This window comes from Ambystoma mexicanum, chromosome 10 (genome assembly GCF_040938575.1).
Source record: "Ambystoma mexicanum isolate Mex_15411 chromosome 10, UKY_AmexF1_1, whole genome shotgun sequence".
NCBI classification, from domain to species: domain Eukaryota; kingdom Metazoa; phylum Chordata; class Amphibia; order Caudata; family Ambystomatidae; genus Ambystoma; species Ambystoma mexicanum.
Window position 1 is genome coordinate 677,999,446 of NC_090932.1, and position 25,602 is coordinate 678,025,047.

General features: G+C 47.0%; 1 protein-coding gene across 3 annotated transcripts in view; it reads right to left on the minus strand.

Annotated features, from left to right (window-relative positions):
- PLS1 (plastin 1) overlaps positions 1–25,602 on the minus strand; it is a 697,248-nt gene that overhangs the window by 149,069 nt on the left and 522,577 nt on the right. For all 3 annotated transcript variants that reach the window (XM_069618268.1, XM_069618269.1, XM_069618267.1), the window contains exon 6: positions 10,262–10,343. In XM_069618268.1, coding sequence (XP_069474369.1) covers positions 10,262–10,343 — 82 coding nt within the window. The remainder of the gene's footprint in view (positions 1–10,261; positions 10,344–25,602) is intronic.

Genomic DNA, 25,602 nt, shown 5'->3' on the forward strand with positions numbered 1-25,602 from the left:
CCTTCCCTTTGCTAGAACAAAAGGACAATTTCTCCCTTTACTGAACAGTGTAATCATGCTGGGGGAAGACTTATTAAAAAGTAAACATTAAATCACAGTATTGAGAGTGCCCAAGTTTAATTTTCTAGGTTTATTAAAGGTTTTACAAAGTATAAACTTTCTTGTGTGTAATTTAGATTTCTAAAACTTTTCACTTAAATGGGCCTTAATATAAGGCTGTGTTTTAGTTTTAAACTCTATACACATCTCAGTTATCTTCATCCTCATGGTTCATTCATGCTAAATATGGTAGTCCTTTTAATGACACTCTAGTAAGTGTACATGTTACTGGTTGCATCCCTGGGCTTGAGGCAAAGGATAAGTCTTGCAGTCCTGTTTTGGATGAGCTGCAGAGGGCAGAGAGTAGAGGCAGGTAGATTAAGAAAGAGGCTGTTGCAGTAGTCTGGCCTAGAGTGAACCAGAGCTCTGGGGACAGTGCGCTTCTGGGGGAAGGAGAGGAAAGGAAGAATACCTCCGATGAGGTGCAGCTGGTAGTGTGACTTCTTAAGAAGGAGAGTGTGGAGTCGAAGATGACCCTGAGGTTTTTAGCCTCACAGGTGGGAGCAGGAAGAGTGCCAAGAGAGGCTGGCCAGAGAGTGACAGGAAAGGTCGGAGCAGGTGTGCCGATGAGGAGAATCTCGGTCTTACTGGCATTAGGGCAGAGATCGTTGGCGGCACACCACTCCTGTATAGCACACAGTCAGACATGAGAGAAGGAGAAGAGGTGGCGGAAGGGAGACTGAAAATGAGTTGAGTGTCAGCCGCATAGCACGGAAAGTTGGGTCAGAGAGCCGCAATGCAGTGGGCAAGAAGTGCCAGGTATTGGTTGAAGAGTCAGGGAGAGAGGTTAGACCCCTGGGGAACACCACAGGTAGAGATAGAGATAGAGGCGAGGAAGGACCCAAGTTGGACCTGGGAGGGTCGATCGGAGAGCAAAGAAGTTACCCAAGCCAGGGCCTGATTGATGATACCAAGGTTATCATGGAGAAAGTTGAGCAGGATGGCATGGTTGACCATGTCAAAGGCAGAAGAGAGATCATGTAAGATGAGGACACAGGGTGTGTTGGAGTCAAGGTTGGAGAGCAGGTCTTCTCAGATGTTCAGGAGAGCAGTTTCCGTGCTTCTGGCACTCTGAAGCCAGACTGATGGTCATGGAGACAACCAACAGATTCAGTGTGAAGATTAAGCTGGGAGATGGCCAGCGTTTCCAGGAGTTTTCCCAGGAAAGGAGTGATGGAGATTGGGCGATACCTGGGCAGGAAGGGTCGACCAAGGGTTTCTTAAGAAGAGGGTGCACAAGGGAGTGCTTCAGGGGGGAAGGGAAGACTCCAGTGGTGAAAGTGTGGTTGCAGAAGTCAGCCAAAGCTGGAGCCAGGGTGTCAATGTGGTCCATGATGGTTTTGGAGGAACAGATGTGAACCTGTTTTGACCAGACTTTCATAGATCAGACTTGTCTAGAAACCCTGTCTGGGGAGAACAGGGGAAAGGCAGAGAAGGAGGGAGGAGAGGTGGCCGAAGAAGGGCCACTGGAAGAGCAGGGAGTAAAGGGAAGAGGGGGAGAGGAAGAGAGAGGACAGGATGTCCTGTGTTTTAGAAATTAAATGAGAAGCCATGGCCGTGCAGAGGGCCTCGGAGGGGACAGGAGAGGTAGAGACTGCAGCAGGATTGGCCAGCTCCTTGCAGATTTTCAAGAGTTTGGCCGAGTTGTTAGATGCCGCAAGACGCAGGCTTGGATGTGGGCTCTCTTCTTGGTGCGGACAGAGAGCCGGTATTGCCTTTGGAGCAGGCGGCAGGCCAGTTTGTCAGAGGGTGTACCAGAAGCACGCCGTTTCCTCTCAGCCACCCTGCACTTGCGTTTAAGGGTGTCGAGGTCTGAGTCGTACCAAGAGTTGCACTTGGCTTTGGGCTTCAAGCGGATCCTCATGACAGGGGCAAGAACATCGAGTGTGTCAGATATAGCAGAGTGGAGCATGGAAAGGGCTTAGTCAGGGTGTGAGTCAGCCAAGGGAGGAGGCGGGGTCAACAAAGAAGTGTGCTGGGCGCTCTATCCCTGGGACTATGTGCTAGATTCGATATCCTAGGAAGAGCCATCTTCCCTGAGTTAGGGCCTATGTACTCTAAAGGATCCCATCCCAGTATCCGTACCTTAGAGAGCCATACTGTTTCTAGTTGTATTCCGTAGTTCCCTAGTCTGTTACGCTCACTTGGTCTCTGCGGGGACGTTGGGGCGTGGTTGGAGCCCTCCCAGGACTTGGCTCCCCTGGATCAGCCCTTCTCCCCAGCTGCTGTAGTGTGGACTGCTCTGGTTGCTGGGAATGCCCTTGGGATAAGGTAAGAGGCAGTGAGAATGCTGCGGTTGAATTGCGATCCCCCTCGAACCCTTAGTTCCAGAGTGAGATGAGCATGCGTTTTCCCATATGGTCTCACCTGTTATTTTGTAAGGATGAGCTCTCCGTCCTGCTTCTCATCAGCAGGGGCACCATTGATGACCTAGTTGCTTCACTGGTCCATGTGCGTGGCAGCCCAGTCCGGATGTGATCCACTTTGTAGGTAAGTGTTCGTAACTATGATTATTGTCCGTATCCTTTGCAATGTCTTTTCCAAATAATTATTGTCCGTAATTCTTGTAATGTCTTTTCTCTCCCCAATAGGTGTAAAGATGGCCATGCAGTGTTGCGGTGTTGGAAGCGCGTCCAAACAGTGCCAGAGGGGAATTGAGCGGTCCCCACTCGAAGGTAAGTAGGGTTTTATGGTTGCATGCAAGGCTTATGTGTTGCGCGGCCAAGCGTAAGATGTTTATGCAGTTTCTGACCTGAGCGTTCCTTTTCTCTTGCAGGGATGACCTGGCGGCGTCTGATGGAGAGCAGCGATCTGAGGACCTGTCGGCGGGTGCCAGATGGATGGATCCGTGAGGATGCTGGAACAGGTGAGGATGTGACCCGACTCCGATGGTTCCGGGAATCGGGTAAGAAACTACACGCTGCAGGCGATGGGTTTGCAGAGTTAGGTAAGGTGCGCGCTGAAGATGCAGAGTTGGAATCAGGTAAGCCGCGCTTCGAGCTAAGGCATGGCTGGAGTAAGGTAAGATGCGTGCTGAAGATGCAGAGTTGGAATCAGGTAAGCTGCGCTCGAGCAATGGTGTAGCTGGAGTCAGGTAGGTGCGCGCTGAAGAAGATGTTCCAGAACCTGATGATGAACGTGCTGAGCTGGAAACATGTACGAGCTTCAGACGGAGGTAAGCGTTACGCGGCACACAGCAGACCAATGCGAAGCGCCTGCATGAGGGTGGGGCTGGCTTAAATAGCCTGGCCCCAGCCACTCCCCTTTAGCCCCGCCTTGTGGCTCCACCTTTCCACTCCCACAGACTTCTGCACGTGCCTTCCAATGCTTTCCAATGGCCACGCCCGACCTGGAAGCATGTGCCTTAGCCATAAAGTGTGCAGAGCACACTTTCTTATGAGCCTGGCGCCAAAGGCGCCAGGACTGGGTCCGTGTGGACCCTTTGGAGTATATTGGTATAGGCCCCTCTCACAGGCGTTCCTCTTCCTGGTTTGGCGAGATTGTCTCGATGGAATTGTTTGACTAGTCGTGGAGCACAGATAAATTCGACGTGTTCCCATGTGCTATCTTGGGGCCCATAACCCTCCCAGTCGATCAAGTAGTATAGTTTTGATCGCACTATCTTGGAATCCAGAATGTTCTTGACTTCATATTCTAGTTCTCCTTCTATGATCTCTGGCTCAAGTGGTGTTGTGATCCGAGTGTCGGGTTTCATTGGTTTTAGAAGGGAAACATGGAACACTGGATGGATTTGCATATTGGCTGGTAAATTCAATTTCATGGTGGCAGGGTTGATGATGGCTTTGATGGGATAAAGTCTGAGGTATTTTGGACGGAAGGCCTGAGGTCCCTTCAAAGGAATGTTTTTGGATGCCAGCCATACTTTATCCCCCACTTGATAACGCGCAGCCTCCCTTCTGTGTCTGTCTGCAAACATTTTTTGTTGTTCCTTGGCTCGTTTCAAGTTCTCGGTAGCTTCCTAAAGGGACTGAGTAATGGTTTTATGTAAGGAGGTAATTGCTGGCATTTCCAATTCATCAAGCGGATCAAAAGAGGATGTCCGAGGATGCCGGCCATTCATTGTGTAGAATGGGGTCTGTCCGGTGCTACTATGAATAGAGTTATTGTAGGCAAACTCAGTTAACCAGAGAATGCTTTTCCAGAACCCGTCTGTCTGTTGTAACATACACCTCAGGTATTGCTCCAGAGTCTAATTGGTCCTTTCCGTTTGACCATCGGTTTGAGGATGGTGACTCGTGGATAAACGAAGATCGATTTGAGCTATCTTACAACACCTCCTCCAGAAAGCTGAGACAAACTGAGTTCCACGGTCGGAAACCAATGCAGACGGGAAACCCTGTCATTTGACGATTTGTTCCAAGAATACTGTGGCCAGAGTAGCAGCAGTGGGAAGCCCTTTTAGTGGAATAAAATGCGCCATTTTGGAAAATAGGTCTACAACGACCAGGATTGTGTTAAACCCCCCACAGGGTGGCAAATCGGTAATAAAATCCATAGACAATGTATGCCATGATGCTGGTGGTAGTGTTAATGGACGTAACAACCCTGTGGGACTTAACTTCTGGGATTTGTTTTGCGCGCATACACCACAACTTGCGATAAACTGGACAACATCCTTTCTCCAGGAAGGCCACCAATAATTCTTTTGGATCTTGGCTCGAGTCTTAGCAATTCCAGGATGTCCTTCCACTAACGACTCATTGTAGTTGGCTATTATTTTGTTTTGTACTTTGTCTTGGATATATAGTCTTCCCTGAAAATAGGGAAAGTTATCCTTGATTGAGTACTGGTCCCCCTTACCCAACAATTCCTGTTGGGCTGCCTGGTCCATTCGGGATTGGAGATCGATCTTCAAGTCTTCCCAGCAGACGGTTGCAGCAATCTGGTTTTGATTCCGTTCTTCGGGAATAATGGCCACTGGTTCAGATGGAGTGAAGGTGTTTTTGTCCGCTCCCATACGTGATAGGGCATCTGCTTTTCCGTTACGCACTCAGGGTCTGTAAGTAATAATTAAATTGTATTCGGCAAAGAAAAGAGCCCAGCAAAGCTGACGCAATGATTGGGCTTTAGCAGTTTTCAAATATTGCAGGTTACAGTGATCCGTGATAATAGTGACTGTGTGTCTTGCCCCTAGAAGGTAGTGCCTCCAGGTTTTGAAGGCTCCCTTAATTGCTAGTAGTTCCTTGTCTGTGATTGCATAGTTCATTTCTGTTGCCGATAATTTACAGGACCAAAATGCTATGGGATGTAGCTGTCCTGTCTCTGGGTTCTTTTGTGATAACACTGCCCCCATGGCAACACTGGAGGTGTCTGTTTCAACCACATAAGGCCTGACCTGTTGGGGATGTCGAAGAACAGGCGCTGAGGTGATGGCCTGTTTTAATTCCTGGAAGGCGTTCTCTGCTTCGGAAGACCAGAAGAATTTTTTATTCTTTCTCCGGAGAGAGGCGATTGGGTAGACGATCTGAAAATCTTGAGATAAATCGTCTGTAAAAATTAGCAAACCCAAGCAGCGTTTGCACTCCTTTGGTAGTTGTTGGGGATGGCCACTGAATAGCCTCCACCTTGCATGTGTCCATGTGAACTCCTCGTGGGATAAGCATGAAGCCCAAAAACTCGACCTCCGTGACATGGAAGAAGCATTTTTCTTATTTGGCAAAAAGCCGATGCTGACAAAGCTTTTCCAGAACCTCCCTCACATGGCGAACATGGTCTTCCTTGGATGTTGAGTAAATACGGATATCATTGATGTAAACAAGGATGAAGACATCCAACAGTTCGTGAAGCACATCGTTCATGAAGAACTGGAATGCCGCCGGGGCATTGCATAGCCCAAAGGGCATCACCTGATACTCGAAAAGCCCATATTTGGTTCGGAAGGCTGTTTTCCACTCATCGCCCCTTTTAAATCTCACGAGGTGATAGGCTCCTCGTAGGTCTAGTTTTGTGCTGATTCTAGCATTCTTTACCTGATCGAGCAATTCGGGGATGAGTGGCAGAGGGTATCTGTTCTTAACAGTGATTTGATTCAATCCACTATAATCTATACACGTTCTGAGGTTGCCCTCCTTCTTGGGTACGAAGAAGAGAGCCTAGGGGGCAGGAGACTTAGACAGGCAGATGAATCCGTTACCTTGGTACTGATCTAGCTAAGTCCTCAGATGTTGATTTTCTTACTCTGTTAAAGCGTAAATTCGACTGCAAGGGATTTGCGCTCCAGGGACCAGATCAATCTGGCAGTTGTAAAGCCTATGTGGAGGCAGGTTGTTTGCTTGCTCCTTTTGGAACACATCCTGATAGTCCAGATACTCAGGTGGTAAGGCACCAGAGAGCCCCAGGATAGATTTCGTCTTGACTTTTGGTCTCTTCACGTCCTTGTGGTAGCAACTTTTGGTGCATTCCTGAGGAAAGATCAGCACTTGTGTTCGCCAGTCAATCCTGGGATTATGGGTTTCTAGCCCCGGCATTCCTAGGATCATCTGGAACTGGGGGACCCCAATAAGATCGAACGAAATGTCTTTCCGATGACCGTCCTGACACATCAGCATAACTTTGTCAGTATGTTGCGTCACTGGGCCAGATGACAACTGAGAGCCATCCACTGCGGTGACGTTTTCCGATTGTAGCTTCTGCTGAAGGGGGAAGGCCTATCCGTGCGGACAGATTCAGATCGATGTAATTGCCCGCCACTCCACTATCAATAAACGCTTCCAAGAAATGCACCTTTGATGGTTGCTAGTGGTGGACCAAGAGTACCGGGATGACCAGGTGTGAGGTCTGTACAACTTTCTTCATTTCGCTCGACAAGTGGACCCCTACGCTTGCCGGGCGTTGGAGTTTTCCAGGGTTTGTTCTTTTTCCTCATTGCAGTTGTTGGTTGCACCTACTGTTTTCTTGGGAGGTTTTATTGGGCAATCTCGAAGAAAATTTCCTGCCCTACTGCAATATAAACATAGTTGTTGTTGCCTCTTTTTTTCTCTCTCCTCCTTGGAGATAGGAGCCCGTAATCCCCCAATCTGCATGGGTTCGGTTGGCTCATGAGTCTTGACTTGGTTGTCCCGGGGTCGCATATAGACCGATCTCCCTTCAGTTCTTGTGCGGTCCATTTTGCTGTCTTGTAACCTATGGTCCAATTGTACCGTCAGATTAATGTACTCTGCACAACACTCGGGAAGGTTGACCACTTGGGCTAGTACATCCTTTAGTTCCCCACGCAATCCCCGATAGAACAGTGTGGTCCTCTTTTCTTCGGGCCAGTTGGTTTTGTGCTACGAGACGATTAAAGGTGGCAATATACATCAGCAGATCATGGCTTCCCTGTCTGAGGGACAAAAGTTTGTTATCTAGGGCTTGTCCTTGGGTGTGCCTAGCAAACAACTTTTCCAATTCCCGTTGGAAAACTCCAAAATTGCGAAGTAGTGGATCATCCTGGTTTACTAATGGTATGTACCAATCCGCTGCGCTGCCTCCCAAATATGAAAGTACAAAGGCAACTCTTGCACTATCGTTAGGGAAGGCCCCAAGGTGACACAAAAAGTGAAGACGACACTGGTTCATGAATATGGCATATTTGTTGGGATCGCCGGTGAATCGTTTGGGCGGGGCCAAAGGCACAGCCCCCGGGAGTACCACTTGGACTAGTGGTGATGGCTGCGGCAAAGGGGTTGGTGCGATTCTGGGCAATGGAACCTGCCCTGCATGAGTTTGAAGCATCTGCCTCGACAGATCGTCAGTTTGTTCTTGGGCGACAAAAAGGTCTCTCCTTAAGGCATTAGTCTCTTGTCTGGAGGCATGCACTTTGGCCCGTAGTTCCCCTAGCAATTGGGCCAAGTGCCCAGTTTCTGGGGTGTCCATAACACCCAGGCAGAGGTTCAGAGAGTCTTTGCGTTCTGTTACGCTCACCTGGTCTCTGCAGGGACTTTGGGCACGGTTGGACCCCTCCCAGCACTTGGCTCCCATTGGATCAGCCTTTACCCCCAGCTGCTGTAGTGTGGACTGCTCTGGTTGCTGGCAATGCCTTTGCGAGAAGGTAAGAGGCAGTGAGAATGTGATCCCCTTCGAACCCTTCGTTCCAGAGTGAGATGAGCATGCGTTTTCCCATATCGTCTCACCTGTTTTGTAAGGATGAGCTCTCTGTTCTGCTTCTCATCAGCCAGAGCGCCGTTGAGGACCTATTTGCTTCACTGGTCCGTGTGCGTGGCGGCCCAGTCCGCCTGTGACCAATCCACTTTGTAGGTAAGTGTTCGTAACTATGATTATTGTCCGTATCCTTTGCAATGTCTTTTCCCAACGATTATTGTCTGTAATTCTTGTAATGTCTTTTCTCTCCCCAATAGGTGTAAAGATGGCCACATAGTGTTGCGGTGTTGGAAGCACGTCCAAGCGGTGCCAGAGGGGAATTGAGCGGTCCCCACTTGAAGGTAAGTAGGGTTTTATGGTTGCATGCAAGGCTTATGTGTTGCGCGACCAAGCGTAAGATGTTTATGCAGTTTCTAACCTGAGCGTTCCTTTTCTATTGCAGGGATGACTTGGCGGCGTCTGATGGAGAGCAGCGATCCAAGGACTTGTCGGCGGATGCCAGATGGATGGATCTGTTATGATGCTGGAACAGGTGAGGATGTGGCCCGACTCCGATGGTTCCGGGAATCGGGTAAGAAGCTACACGCTGCAGGCGATGGGTTTGCAGAGTCAGGTAAGGTGCGTGCTGAAGATGCAGAGTTGGTATCAGGTAAGCTGCGCCTCAAGCGATGGTATGGCTGGAGTCAGGTAAGATGCGCACTGAAGATGCAGAGTTGGAATCAGGTAAGCCGCGCTTCGAGCGATGGTATGGCTGGAGTCAGGTAAGATGCGCGCTGAAGATGCAGAGTTGGAATCAGGTAAGATGCGCTTGAGCGATGGTGTAGCTGGAGTCAGGAAAGAACTTCAGACGGCGGTAAGCGTTACGCTGCACACAGCAGACTCACGCGAGGCGCCTGCATGCAGGTGTGGCTGGCTTAAATAGCCTGGCCCCGTCCACTCCCCTTTGGTGCCGCCTTGTGGCTCCACCTTGCCACTCCCATAGACTTCTGCACGTGCCTTCCAATGCTTTCCAATGGCCACGCCTGGCCTGGAAGCACATGCCTTAGCCATAAAATGTGAAGAGCACACTTTTTTTATGAGCCTGGCGCCAAAGGCGCCAGGACTGGGTCCATTTGGACCCTTTGGAGTATATTGGTAGTGGCCCTTCACCAGTGGCCATGACAAGTCCCACCATAATTACAAAGTCAATTAAGGTTTTGAGCTTTACATTTTGTCTCATTGTTTTCTGTTGATCCTCCGAAACACAGCGTGAAACTTAAAAACAGGGTTTGTGGAAAAGCGTTGTTCCTTATACAATTCCACACTGTTTCACCAATCTGCACTGAATTTTGTATAGTTACCTGTTAGGACCCTCCGTACATTACTGGCAGCATGACATTTGGACACCCCACCCCTCTACCCAGATTTCAGCAACTTCACACATGAGACGGTTGCCTGATATCGGCAAAACATCTATGTGATTGTAGAAGGACCATTCCCGACAAAAGGAACAAAACTCGAGGTCCCGGTCATAGAATGCACAGTTTCCAAGATATTTGCATCGAAATGCACTGCAACAAACTGCACCACACCAGGGTGAGGCGACAGGTGGGGACAGAGCACGGAAGCAACACACCAACTCTCGCAGTCCCCCTCCCCCAATGTCTGCTCTGGCATATGTCAGTCAGCCGCACACGCCCATTCTCAGTGCAATTTACTTCAGGGTGCAAAGCAAATCAAGCAATAAGCCAATCAGAACAGAAACGCATAGGATCAGTGTTATCATGTCTGTCTACAGAACCCGTTCTGTAGACAGACATAATAAGAAAGGTTTCATAGATAGGGTGAGCACTTTCCAAGCTACCATAGAAGGTCTGCTGTAACTGTTGCAACTCCAGCCTTCACACAGTTCCATTGGACCTATGGAAGGATTGCCTGCTTCGTTTTATGTTTGCCTAGGACATTAAGTAGCAGGCAGTATCAGGCTCTAGCCATTTTATCTTTGCTTTGAAGTAAAGGATTTTTTAAATCTTGCAGTTACATTTTTATATGCTTATAAAGGATTGACAGTTTGCATACTCACAGACATAGTAAACGGTGTAAGTTTCTTCTTGTTAATAGCCCTTTCATCAATTGTATCTGGCTGTGATAGGTTGATCATTTTGCTGGAAAGAAAGCACAGTATGTTAATTATCCTAAACACTTCATTTTACTCTAGGCGGATAAACAAGAGGATAAATTACCTTGCTAGATAATTAAGCAAAACAAGTCTTTTGTGAGCTTTGCACACTTTACTAAGTCAGCTTTAAAAAATCACTGAACAAAACAATATGTCTAGGCCTATTTGATGTCCATTACAGTCTCATATGCCCAGCTACAGTCATCGTATGCCTAGAGACAAATCCACAACGCAAGTGTAGCAATCGGGTATGCAGATTGGTTTTTGCGGCCATTCGTGGGCAAGATGCAATCATATATTAAGGATACTACGAGTATGATAAAAACCATTGCAGAAATCCAAATTGCACCAGAAGATATACTAGTCACTCTGGATGTTGTAGCTCTCTACACGAGTATACCTCAACAAGATTGCCTCACCGTAATGTCTAAATACCTTAACCTACGTACTACCACAATGACGAAAGTGCCTACGGCCTTCATACTAGAATGTATTTGTCTGGCTTTGAGAGAAAACTTCTTCCTATATGAACAAAGGGTGGTCTGGGAATCTCTCTACCAGCACGAACACAGCCCAATGACCTGTTCTTGGGTGAATAACCCCTGGGAGAGACTCTACCAAGTCTTTAGCTCACTGTCCTTTTCACAGAGAAGAAATGTCCCCGCATATCAGCCTTTGTCCTGCCCAGGGGCAGTCCAGCGCCGAAATGCTAGGCAATTCTCCTCTGAACAAGAGTACCATCAGTAACCCCATACACGTGTTTCAGCCTTGTTGGGCATCATCAGTGAGGTGAAACTGTTGCCTCTCTAAGAACAGTGAGCAAGGGGTCCACGTCTGGATTGCCCTGTTAACTTAGGGTGAAACCCAAAGTTAATGTATGCAAACAAAGGGTGGTCTGGGAATCTCTCTACCAGCACGAACACAGCCCAATGACCTGTTCTTGGGTGAATAACCCCTGGGAGAGACTCTACCAAGTCTTTAGCTCACTGTCCTTTTCACAGAGAAGAAATGTCCCCACATATCAGCCTTTGTCCTGCCCAGGGGCAGTCCAGCGCCGAAATGCTAGGCAATTCTCCTCTGAACAAGAGTACCATCAGTAACCCCATACACGTGTTTCAGCCTTGTTGGGCATCATCAGTGAGGTGAAACTGTTGCCTCTCTAAGAACAGTGAGCAAGGGGTCCACGTCTGGATTGCCCTGTTAACTTAGGGTGAAACCCAAAGTTAATGTATGCAAACAAAGGGTGGTCTGGGAATCTCTCTACCAGCACGAACACAGCCCAATGACCTGTTCTTGGGTGAATAACCCCTGGGAGAGACTCTACCAAGTCTTTAGCTCACTGTCCTTTTCACAGAGAAGAAATGTCCCCGCATATCAGCCTTTGTCCTGCCCAGGGGCAGTCCAGCGCCGAAATGCTAGGCAATTCTCCTCTGAACAAGAGTACCATCAGTAACCCCATACACGTGTTTCAGCCTTGTTGGGCATCATCAGTGAGGTGAAACTGTTGCCTCTCTAAGAACAGTGAGCAAGGGGTCCACGTCTGGATTGCCCTGTTAACTTAGGGTGAAACCCAAAGTTAATGTATGCAAACAAAGGGTGGTCTGGGAATCTCTCTACCAGCACGAACACAGCCCAATGACCTGTTCTTGGGTGAATAACCCCTGGGAGAGACTCTACCAAGTCTTTAGCTCACTGTCCTTTTCACAGAGAAGAAATGTCCCCGCATATCAGCCTTTGTCCTGCCCAGGGGCAGTCCAGCGCCGAAATGCTAGGCAATTCTCCTCTGAACAAGAGTACCATCAGTAACCCCATACACGTGTTTCAGCCTTGTTGGGCATCATCAGTGAGGTGAAACTGTTGCCTCTCTAAGAACAGTGAGCAAGGGGTCCACGTCTGGATTGCCCTGTTAACTTAGGGTGAAACCCAAAGTTAATGTATGCAAACAAAGGGTGGTCTGGGAATCTCTCTACCAGCACGAACACAGCCCAATGACCTGTTCTTGGGTGAATAACCCCTGGGAGAGACTCTACCAAGTCTTTAGCTCACTGTCCTTTTCACAGAGAAGAAATGTCCCCGCATATCAGCCTTTGTCCTGCCCAGGGGCAGTCCAGCGCCGAAATGCTAGGCAATTCTCCTCTGAACAAGAGTACCATCAGTAACCCCATACACGTGTTTCAGCCTTGTTGGGCATCATCAGTGAGGTGAAACTGTTGCCTCTCTAAGAACAGTGAGCAAGGGGTCCACGTCTGGATTGCCCTGTTAACTTAGGGTGAAACCCAAAGTTAATGTATGCAAACAAAGGGTGGTCTGGGAATCTCTCTACCAGCACGAACACAGCCCAATGACCTGTTCTTGGGTGAATAACCCCTGGGAGAGACTCTACCAAGTCTTTAGCTCACTGTCCTTTTCACAGAGAAGAAATGTCCCCGCATATCAGCCTTTGTCCTGCCCAGGGGCAGTCCAGCGCCGAAATGCTAGGCAATTCTCCTCTGAACAAGAGTACCATCAGTAACCCCATACACGTGTTTCAGCCTTGTTGGGCATCATCAGTGAGGTGAAACTGTTGCCTCTCTAAGAACAGTGAGCAAGGGGTCCACGTCTGGATTGCCCTGTTAACTTAGGGTGAAACCCAAAGTTAATGTATGCAAACAAAGGGTGGTCTGGGAATCTCTCTACCAGCACGAACACAGCCCAATGACCTGTTCTTGGGTGAATAACCCCTGGGAGAGACTCTACCAAGTCTTTAGCTCACTGTCCTTTTCACAGAGAAGAAATGTCCCCGCATATCAGCCTTTGTCCTGCCCAGGGGCAGTCCAGCGCCGAAATGCTAGGCAATTCTCCTCTGAACAAGAGTACCATCAGTAACCCCATACACGTGTTTCAGCCTTGTTGGGCATCATCAGTGAGGTGAAACTGTTGCCTCTCTAAGAACAGTGAGCAAGGGGTCCACGTCTGGATTGCCCTGTTAACTTAGGGTGAAACCCAAAGTTAATGTATGCAAACAAAGGGTGGTCTGGGAATCTCTCTACCAGCACGAACACAGCCCAATGACCTGTTCTTGGGTGAATAACCCCTGGGAGAGACTCTACCAAGTCTTTAGCTCACTGTCCTTTTCACAGAGAAGAAATGTCCCCGCATATCAGCCTTTGTCCTGCCCAGGGGCAGTCCAGCGCCGAAATGCTAGGCAATTCTCCTCTGAACAAGAGTACCATCAGTAACCCCATACACGTGTTTCAGCCTTGTTGGGCATCATCAGTGAGGTGAAACTGTTGCCTCTCTAAGAACAGTGAGCAAGGGGTCCACGTCTGGATTGCCCTGTTAACTTAGGGTGAAACCCAAAGTTAATGTATGCAAACAAAGGGTGGTCTGGGAATCTCTCTACCAGCACGAACACAGCCCAATGACCTGTTCTTGGGTGAATAACCCCTGGGAGAGACTCTACCAAGTCTTTAGCTCACTGTCCTTTTCACAGAGAAGAAATGTCCCCGCATATCAGCCTTTGTCCTGCCCAGGGGCAGTCCAGCGCCGAAATGCTAGGCAATTCTCCTCTGAACAAGAGTACCATCAGTAACCCCATACACGTGTTTCAGCCTTGTTGGGCATCATCAGTGAGGTGAAACTGTTGCCTCTCTAAGAACAGTGAGCAAGGGGTCCACGTCTGGATTGCCCTGTTAACTTAGGGTGAAACCCAAAGTTAATGTATGCAAACAAAGGGTGGTCTGGGAATCTCTCTACCAGCACGAACACAGCCCAATGACCTGTTCTTGGGTGAATAACCCCTGGGAGAGACTCTACCAAGTCTTTAGCTCACTGTCCTTTTCACAGAGAAGAAATGTCCCCGCATATCAGCCTTTGTCCTGCCCAGGGGCAGTCCAGCGCCGAAATGCTAGGCAATTCTCCTCTGAACAAGAGTACCATCAGTAACCCCATACACGTGTTTCAGCCTTGTTGGGCATCATCAGTGAGGTGAAACTGTTGCCTCTCTAAGAACAGTGAGCAAGGGGTCCACGTCTGGATTGCCCTGTTAACTTAGGGTGAAACCCAAAGTTAATGTATGCAAACAAAGGGTGGTCTGGGAATCTCTCTACCAGCACGAACACAGCCCAATGACCTGTTCTTGGGTGAATAACCCCTGGGAGAGACTCTACCAAGTCTTTAGCTCACTGTCCTTTTCACAGAGAAGAAATGTCCCCGCATATCAGCCTTTGTCCTGCCCAGGGGCAGTCCAGCGCCGAAATGCTAGGCAATTCTCCTCTGAACAAGAGTACCATCAGTAACCCCATACACGTGTTTCAGCCTTGTTGGGCATCATCAGTGAGGTGAAACTGTTGCCTCTCTAAGAACAGTGAGCAAGGGGTCCACGTCTGGATTGCCCTGTTAACTTAGGGTGAAACCCAAAGTTAATGTATGCAAACAAAGGGTGGTCTGGGAATCTCTCTACCAGCACGAACACAGCCCAATGACCTGTTCTTGGGTGAATAACCCCTGGGAGAGACTCTACCAAGTCTTTAGCTCACTGTCCTTTTCACAGAGAAGAAATGTCCCCGCATATCAGCCTTTGTCCTGCCCAGGGGCAGTCCAGCGCCGAAATGCTAGGCAATTCTCCTCTGAACAAGAGTACCATCAGTAACCCCATACACGTGTTTCAGCCTTGTTGGGCATCATCAGTGAGGTGAAACTGTTGAGGTGAAACTGTTGCCTCTCTAAGAACAGTGAGCAAGGGGTCCACGTCTGGATTGCCCTGTTAACTTAGGGTGAAAGGCACAGTGAGTAAAAGCAGTGGCTGCGAACTCTCAAGTGGTTAATAACCACTGAACAGGTTATCATGTCTGTTCTTGCGAGAGAGGGGCGCCCGCTACCTTTGTAAAACTTCTTCCTATATGAAACAACTTTCTATAACCAGTTACAAGGGACTAGCATGGGTGCTACATTTGCACCTGACCTTGCTAATTTATACATGGATGACTTTGAAACTAAATTCATCTACAACTGTACCAATCCTTTTAAATCTAACATCATCGCATGGTACAGATACATTGACGATGTGTTTATGCTCTGGCGAGGCCCTCTATCATCTTTGACAGATTTTCATTCCTGGTTAAACCTCCAAAATCTGTGTATCCAATTTACTATTGAATATAATAACATCAAAGTTTCCTTTTTAGACTTAGAGATCGTGAAGACTAATGATGGCAAATTGGAAAAAGTTCTCTATAAGAAACCGACAGATAGAAACACACTTCTTAATTACACAAGTTTTCACCCGAAAAGTCTGAAAGAGGGCCTCCCTTTCGGTCAATTTCTGCGAATCCGCAGAAATTGTTCCCAGATATCAGAGTATAAAACACATGGCCAAGCTCTTAAGACTAGATTAAAGGACCGAGGCTACCCAAAACAAACCATCCAAAGAGCCTATAAAAGAGCACAACATATGAATAGGGAGAACTGCCTAAACCCGGCACAGAAAACCACATTGAATAAGATCACTTGTGTGAGTACCTATAGCCCTATAAGTGCCCCTCTGCGGAAAACCATTTTGAAACACTGGGACATGCTAAAAACAGAGGACTTCAATCCAGCAAAACCCTGTTTTGCATTTAAAAGGCAAAACAATCAGAGATAACCTGGTACACACCTATCCATCTCCAGAAACACCACAAACCACCCAGAATACACTATGGGGGCTTCCTCCAGTGACAGGACATCACAAATGTGGCAAATGCTCAGTTTGCCCACAAACGAAGAATATGAAGAATATCACCCTAGGTACCCGAGTAATTCCCCTGCGAGAATTCACTAACTGCGCCACTGCATGGGCGGTTTATGTTATTCTCTGCCCCTGTAACCTAGCATATATTGGTAAAACAAAAAGGCAGGTTAGACAACGAATTTGCGAGCATAAATCGTGTATAAAAAACCAAATAGAGAACAAACCGTTGGTGGCTCACTATGTGCAAAAACAGCACAAACCGACAGAGATGCTCTGGTACGTCCTACAGCTGGTTAAACAAGCTGTAAGAGGTGGTGACCGGGATCTGGCTCTAACCAGGTGTGAACAACGCTGGATTTATGAAACCAATTCAGTAAAAGGAGGTCTAAATGTAGCTGTCGAATGGAATACATTTCTGTGAAAGAAGGAACAAATGCTTTATGTGTGGCACTATGTTATCTGTTTCCTTCCCATGTTTAACTAATACAAGTTTACTCCATCTGATGGTACAGAAACGATAAAAGCAACACTTCTGGGCGTTGTTTTCTATGGTAAATTGCTTGTATAACTGTAATATTAACTGATTACATACCATCTAAGATTTTGTACACAAACATGGCTGATGGTTCCCAATACAACGCAGAATGTACAGGCCAAGTGCTCTGGATATATGACCTTCTAAAACGATCTCTCCCCCGTGTCTGTACACTGCAATTAGACTTGAACAAAGCATTAGCATGTCAATGTCATGTGATAACACATTATGCACGGTCTCGCACAAATATTATGTTGAAGGTCTCCAATGCAATGTCTTATGTACCGGCTAAATACCCACAGGGAAAGCGGTTTCTAAATAATATCCACTTCCCTGCTTTGTACAATGTAACTGTGTTTGACTCTTACAGAGTATATTTCTCTCTCTGCTTACATCAATATATAAAGTGTACTACCTGTATAAACTACATTTCCCAGCAGCATTGTAGTTGTCTCAAATGCATCACATACAGAACACTCAGCCCAAAGGTTTTTGTGTAAACCACAAGCGTTAGAGCGTGACCCTGGTCCTTGGTGCGGTTTATTTAAAGAACAGCACGAGGTTTGAGAAGCAGCTAGCAAATTCGTATGTGCAAAACCTCTTTTTTTTTTTTTTTGGAATGCGCATGTGATTTTACATCACGTGATTATGACGCTCCTTTAAATAACACACTTAGCCGGCAAGAAATGTTTCCCGGTGTAACAGCAGACTCCGGATTTACTCGAGCGCAAGGAACTTGACTGGCCCCTTGCTGTAGGTGAGTTATGATACGATACAACGGTGCATTTGGCACAAGTTATTTAAACAATTCCATCCGCTTATTTGACAACGCGTGGAATCACTGGCTTAGCAAGTCACTGCATGAAACTCTTCAGAATTATGAAGGCAGTGGGCTATTATATATGCATCTACCTCGTAGCACGTCCATAGCTGGAATTCGGGGTTTTGGTAATCAATCGTGATGCCTTGAAAACACGTGATAGACTTCAGAGCCCATAAGTCACTGGGTTACCTGATCTGCGTATATTTATTTAGCACGCAACAACTCAATAGCTGTCATCCACGACTCCTTATAAACATGAGTAAGAACACATTTTGGTGCTCTACCCATGTTTTGTACGTAGCTTTAAATGCCATGTTGCGTAATTCAAATGGCTCAACAAGATTAATGCAACTTTAAGCAGAACGTGTGCATAATTATGATAGGTTCTGGCACTTTATATGGATGGAAAATCACTAATTAAATAGAAACAAATTAAGAATTAGAATTTACTTAGTGTAATGAGCCCTGACCGATTCTGTTACTTCCTACAGCTGCTGCTCATCCATACTAACAGATGAAAGTGCCTGCAGTATGAATACAGCACCACCGTGAACTAAGCTGAGTGGAGTTTCTAATCTTCACCAGTTCGTCACAAGTTTAACCACTAAAGGTATTTTTAACCAGTTAATGTTACTAACTGACAAATATTCAAGTGACTAAGTAGCGCATAGCCAATACTGGCGCCTTATTGATGACTGTATGTATTTTTACAGATACAGTGCATGATAATAAACTGAATGCGCGGCATCCGTTTAGGAGCCGGATGAAAATGCCGATTAAAGTTACCATACACGTCCCAAAGAAATTGAGAAACACTCAGGTTAGTCCAAAAAACTACGGTTTCAACACTGTCAGTTACCACCGTTTTTAGTTTTGGCTGATAAAATGCTCTTAGTAAAACACCTTTTTTATGTATTCCATTTTAGATGTTCTATTAATGGGAAAGTATCTATTACTGAAAACAACAAAATTGTCTCTGTCCTGAAGACGGCCACTATTACCATCAGAACCAACGGCACCAGAGAGAGTTCCGTATGAGTCAGAAAGGCCGAAACATATGTCGACTTGCTAATAGGAACTTTTTCACTTTCTTGATTCCTATCTCTCACTTTCAGTAAATTGCAAAAGGGCAGCTGGCGCGAATCAAGCAACTCGCAGTTACCCTACACCAACATAGGTAAATTAGAACAGAGTGGTTAAGAATCAAAACACAGAACTAGATCACCCGCTCTGGTCAAAAAACCTTTGAGGCATACATTACAGTTGGGAGACTCCAATATATTTGAGTCTTCCCTGAAATTATATGTGTCCATGCTTGCAGTAATACACACTGTTTTTCCCGTTACCTTTCTCCATGTAATCTGGCATCTCGAAAGGTCTGGTGGGTTTACACCAGTTAGATTGTAAGTGACTAGCACAGTTTGTTTTTTAGATCTAGGCGCTTGAATGCCCTTTTTATTTTAGGCATGTGTTGTCTGAACAATAAAAATAAAAATAAAATATTTTTGTAAATTACGCGTGGTATGAGTAATCTTAAAATTACATGAGATTACCTTGGATTTAACCTGGTGTGACTCAGGGTCTTAAGGTAGGGGAAGGCGACCTATTATCCTTTGCTTTCATCATATGCCCAGCTACAGTCATCGTATGCCTAGAGACAAATCCACAACGCAAGTGTAGCAATCATATGCTGGGTGCAGCCCCATACAGTAGGTACTCCCATTATATGCTTGATGTAGCAGCAATTGCCCAGGAGCAGCGAAATACACTCATATGTTGCCACCCTATGCCCATGTCCTGGCATCATATATTTCCAGGTGTAGCTCTTATGCCAAATACAGCCTTGCATGTTAGGTACAGCCTTGCATGCAAGATACTCCAATAAGATGACAAGGCTTGGCATCCTATCTGTGATGTTGTACATGGGGTGCAGACCATCACCGTCATTGGGTTTGGGAAGTGGCTATGACGAGGTGAGAGGAAAGGGAAGGGAAGTGATGCAGGCATAGGGTGGGATTCCAGGGCATTGGGGGAGAGTTACTTTCACTTTAATAAAGAAGCGTATGTACACAGTTTGTGTCCACTGTCTTATTTGAGCAACAGAGTGGTCCTCAGTCGAAGTGTGAGGGCGGACCCTCACATTGACGAAGAGGGGCTGGACCCGCACTACGGTTCCCCTGACCCACACCTCACATAAGCACCTGGGTGGGTGCGGAGGCCCGCGGAGGACTGTGCAATGATGCAGCCACCGGCGTCCAACTGGCAAGCGAGACCGGCGTGCTTCCCTACTGCTGACAGGAAAGCAGGCAGCGCAGAGGGAGGAGTGCTGCCGGGCACTAGTGGAAGCGCGTTGGCACACCTCCCACGTCTCTCTCTCATTTCCCCTACCGACCGCAGGCAAGAGCCACACAGTTGCACAGAGCCACCCAGGAAATTTACAAGAGATGCTTCCTGCCCGCAATACACAGCGGGTGATCACAGCCTGCACATCAGCCCACCAGTACTGGCACATTTAAATTGTTTTGTGCCATAGAAATACATTGCAGCACTTTTGGTAAAGCCTGACCAAACAAGTCAAAGCAGATTAAGATAAGGACAACCACGTGCCCACACTTCTAGAAAGATCTCATCATGTCGGAAGGTGAGATACCGGCAACAGTGCCCGCAAGGCCTTCTGACTCATTTCAGCTACCCTCGGGTGAGGCACAAGTAATGCACCTGCCTCCTGAATTTGATCTGCGAGACATTAGCAATCTAGGGCCGAGATGGGTGCGGTGGCCAATTGGACTTTAAATTCCATGTTGGAGCCATAGGAAACAGATGACACCAGGGTAAAGAACATGCTCTCGCTAGCAGTGGGTCTTGCAGTGGGAGACATTGTGGGTGAGCTAATAGACACAGAGACCGCTTCATTCCGCGACCTACATGTAACGCTGTTGAATTACTTCGCCCCCCACACAAACATAGATTATGAGAGACACATCTTACACATGACATGCCAGGACAAGGGTGAAACACTCGACAGCCTCGTCATGAGACTGCGCGTCAATATCAAACATTGCAAGTTCCACAGGTACTCTAACAATGAGGCGTTGCACTCCCAAGTCATTGCAGGGTGCGAATCTCAGGCATTCTGAAAGAAATTGTTGCAAAAACAAAGGCCCCCAAAGAAATACTTGCATTAGTCTGCATGGAATCCACCATTGATCAACAAATGGACACCATGAATAAGGTGAATATACAGCCCCGACAGGCAGAAGGGGAGAGTTTGAACAAACCGATTCGAGCCACCAACAATGCATCCAGGTGTAGTGACTCCTTGATCTTCAAGTGTGGCTACGAGTATCCCCACGTGGGTGCGTGCCCAGCACTGGGACGAAAATGCGCAGCCTGCGGAAACGAGGATCACCCCAGAGCTGTCTGCAAGAACGCACCCCTGCCGACACAAGGGAAAAGACTGCCAAAAGAGATGGAGAGCAGTGCAGACAGGCCGGTGTGAGGATGGAACGGGAAGTGAGACAAGAAGGTACAGACCGGATGACTGCAAGAGCACCAGATCAGAGAACAATGATCATCTGACAGACACAGACATTGGCGTTCTAAGCGACATGTCCGATACATAGTACAATCACTGTGGAGCACTGACTGTGCATCGTCTACAGATGATCAGAGGGAAAAGGCATATGCATGGATACTAAACAACAATGTGGCCGAGGAACACAGCCCAAAACTGATCATGCACGTCAGCACGCCAGCTGAATTCCTCATTGACATGGGGGAAACGGTAAACATCCTAGGCGAGAAGGCATACAACAGTCTCCCGCAGCCCCAAAGCTAAAACCGTCGACAATAGACATGTACCCTTGTGGGTCCACCACACCCCTGCCATGGTAGTCATATCAGCAGTCTGACCACACAAATCACATATAAATGCTATGTCTTGTTGATGAATACAAATACTATGGCTAGCCTTAATGCATTACGTATAAGACAAATTAGAATCCGCGACTAGTCAATTGTTTATGCACTTTGGAGATTTTGTAGGAATTTTCAGATCCTCGTATATATTTTAAATGGAATAATGTGTATGATATTAATAAAATATGTTTAGATAATTCATACTGACCTGAGCTTATCCCCTCCTTTCACACATGTGAGTCTATTGAATTTAATTTAAATCATTATTTTCTTTTGTGTGACCACTTTGTCTGGCTTTTAATTTTCGATGTTCCCCAGGTCCACGCTTCAGGGGATACCCACCCTTTGCTTCTAACACAGTGCTTAGCATGGCCATGGATGGGCAAATAACCAAACTCGTTATGCTCAAGACAGAGACCAACAGCGGGTGCATCCTCAGCTTCAAGACCGCAGTGGACATGTCCGATGACATTTAAAGAGCAATCCTGGAACTGTTCAAAGGGCTCGGCAATCTCAGAAACTGCAAAATACAACTTCATATAGACCCGACATCAAGCTGATAAAACAACATTACTGGGGCATCTTGGTCAATATACAGAAACAGGTGGAGGACGAACTCAAGAAATTATGGGACCAACATGTCATTGAACCAGCTGTGGGGCCCACACTCTGGGTATCCCCTATAGTACCGGTCCCCCAAAAAACAGCCGAAGGGTCCAACCAGTTATGCGTAGATATGAGAAGGGCAAATGCGGCGATACAAAGGAAGATACTAGTTGAGGGAGCACTAAAAAACACGGGACTGCCGCACTAGAATATGAAATTGTTGTGTGCCCTTATGCTTTTGGTTAGGCTCTACTAAAGACAATGGGCCTCCTTATTAGGTTGCCAGTACCGTAGTTCCTGGACCGGCAAACTACGAGTTGTGCTCGCGGGTGCCTTTGTGGTCGGACCTGGCGGGCAGAAAGGCACCTGCGAGCACAGCATGTTGGATGCACCGGTACCCTTATAAACAGCGCTGGTGCATCCAACCTCCCCATTCCCATCAGCTCTATGGGGCCGAATGGGAATGGGGAACATTTTTTTTCCAGCGCCCGCAAATGGGCAATTACCGGGTCCGGCAGGGCTGTAATGAACTGGTAATTGCCCATTTGCGGGTGCTGGAAAAAATTGCAAGTTTAGCGGCAGCCTGCCGGTATTACCGGCAAGGCTACCGCCAAACTTGTAATGAGGCCCAATGCCCCACAATCCTTGGCTGAAATTGTGAGAAGTGGTTTGTGTGAGAAACCTGAGGGTATTCTCCCAAGTAGACGCCGTGAATCCCTTATTCAGGTGGCCACAGAAGAACTGGCACTCTCTTATCCAAACCCTAGGGATAGACGAGCGACGAAGGATCACCTGGTCAGGGGAACCTGGGGTTGTGTTCAGGGAAATACTCCAGGTATGACACTGTATTGTACCAGAGAAGAAGAGGAGGAAGAGCTCCCTAAGGCCTTGGTAGGCTGCACTCCATCTACCTCTCTTCCTTCCATTGAATCTCCGTGGCCCAGATCCAGCGACCATTCTGTATACAACAATTCCCCTAAGCACCTAAGCCCTGTTACACCCATAAACTATCTCTAATCCTTGTTTTCCTGTGTCCTTCCCGAATACTCCCGATCATTCTTTTCCGCGTCCCTCTGGTCATTATTTTTCCGAATTACCAACAAAAATTGACAAAAAATTACTGTTCACATAATCCCCCCTATTCAAGTCACAAAACCCACAATGTTCACTTTTCCGAGATAAGCAACCACCCACTTTCTTCTAACACTTTAACCCCTTCCTTTTCTGGCCTGAACACTTTCACTCACCACGAAAGAGGACAGACTAACAGAGTCGTTTACCTGACAGGTCTCGACACAAGAGTCAGGCAAAGTCAGGCAATTGACCAAAATCACACACCTGATGGCCCTTTCTTAAGGTGGAGCATCTGAGCACAATATGAGCAAGGCAGACTGCATAATGAGAGAGCTAACTCAGCACAGCAGTTCAAGAGGAGGAGAAAGGTGGCGAGAGGCTGACAAGGAGAGAAGCAACCGTGCCCTTTCCGACCCAGACCCACGAGACCTCAGTGGAAGGAATCGTAAGACCACGAACAATAGCCCAAGTGTGGTACAGCAGATGTCAACATAGCACAGAGCGTGCCTATGCTGATAAGCAGGACAGAGGGAGACGCCTGCTAGCGTGGTACCAGCCTTGACTCCCGATATGAAGAAAGCCAAGCCGTTCATCACAGCTGGTGAGTCGAGGGGAGAAACTGTGTTGAATGAAAGTCGTAAAGTGGCACATTGAGGAAACTTCAAAGTACTGTCAATTGTATAGGGAAGACCAGCTGCACAGGGGTCCAGCACCACGTGGGTGCTTACTCGAAGGGCTCTGGTCGATCCCATGTTTGAAGGAAACTACTGATACCAGAAGGCCATAGGAGAGCCGTCAAGAAAGGTCAAAGTGGCCATACAGGGGTCTAGCAAAATCCCTGTACAGTTGAAAGTCTTTGACCGAAAAACCATAGAGAAATGCAAGGGAAGTGACACCCACACTAAAAGAAAGCAAAAGGAATTGTGAAATGGGAAGAGTGAACCAGAGGGAGGGATGCCAATAAAGAGGGATGAAGTCTAAAGTCCCAACTAACAGTGTGTTGTGGACCTGGCAGAATGATATCCAAGGTGAACTGTTTAAAAAGACATTAAGATTTGTGAACGCTACATATCTGTGTAGCTACAGTTCAATGTGCACAGACCTCGGGAATCTGAGCTCCCTCAAACGGTCTGGTCTCAGCGTCTGTTACCGGCCTCCTGGGCCACCACAGGTCCTGCTTGTTCGCGCCACCAGACGAGACTGGTGTCTTTCTGTCTCGGCTCTTGTTCCGGCGTGGGCTTCTAGATCAGTAGAACGCCAACCCATAGGCATTCGGTTAGCATTTCGCTCACCCTCCTTGCTCTGAAATGGGAGTCCTTGTCCCCAAGAGCGGAGTCACTCCCAGTGAGGTTCCACTTACCCAGACCTCTAGGGTAGTTCTTGCGCAACAGGCTGACCTACCTTGACTCAAAAGGGATGGCTCCCCACCGGGAAGAAGGGACGAATTGTCCAGATTTGTCAGATCTGCTAAGTCAGACTCAGGAGACGGACACAAAGTCAAATTTGTAAGTGGTGTTTTTTTAACTTAAGAAACTAAAGCCTGTTCTGTCCCCAAGTCTATGTTGGTTCTTTGCGCTATCAAATGAAATAATGAAAAGTTGCTTGTCAGGATGTTTTACAATCAAAACTGCTACTCTGTCCAGAAGCCTAATCTACCTATAGTCCGACCCCACCACTAATACACTAACACAGCATAAACTCAACCAGAAAGGTCTATAAGGGATTCTCACCTAGTGCTGGCAATGGTGACTTGTTTCTGACCTATATAAATGCTATGTCTTGTTGATGAATACAAATACTATGGCTAGCCTTAATGCATTACGTATAAGACAAATTAGAATCCGCGACTAGTCAATTGTTTATGCACTTTGGAGATTTTGTAGGAATTTTCAGATCCTCGTATATATTTTAAATGGAATAATGTGTATGATATTAATAAAATATGTTTAGATAATTTCTACTGACCTGAGCTTATCCCCTCCTTTCACACATGTGAGTCTATTGAATTTAATTTAAATCATTATTTTCTTTTGTGTGACCACTTTGTCTGGCTTTTAATTTTCGATGTTCCCCAGGTCCACGCTTCAGGGGATACCCACCCTTTGCTTCTAACACAGTGCTTAGTATGGCCATGGATGGCCAAATAACCAAACTCGTTATGCTCAAGACAGAGACCAACAGCGGGTGCATCCTCAGCTTCAAGACCGCAGTGGACATGTCCGATGACATTGAAAGAGCAATCCTGGAACTGTTCAAAGGGCTCGGCAATCTCAGAAACTGCAAAATACAACTTCATATAGACCCGACGTCAAGCTGATAAAACAACAAGCTCTGTCTACCTCCCCATAGTACATGTCTATCTTTCTGTACTCTAATGCAATAGTTTGTTTATGTTTATTACATTTCTATTGCGCAACCATAAACCCATGGGTGTGAGGGCGCAGACAAAACAAGAAAGGTCAAGCAAAATTTGTAGATCCGGAAGCAGACGGAGAGATTAAGGATCATATACTACTACTTGAAAAGAAAGGTTTTTAGGTCCTTCTTGAAATTGCTCAGGGCTACAGAGAGTCTCAACT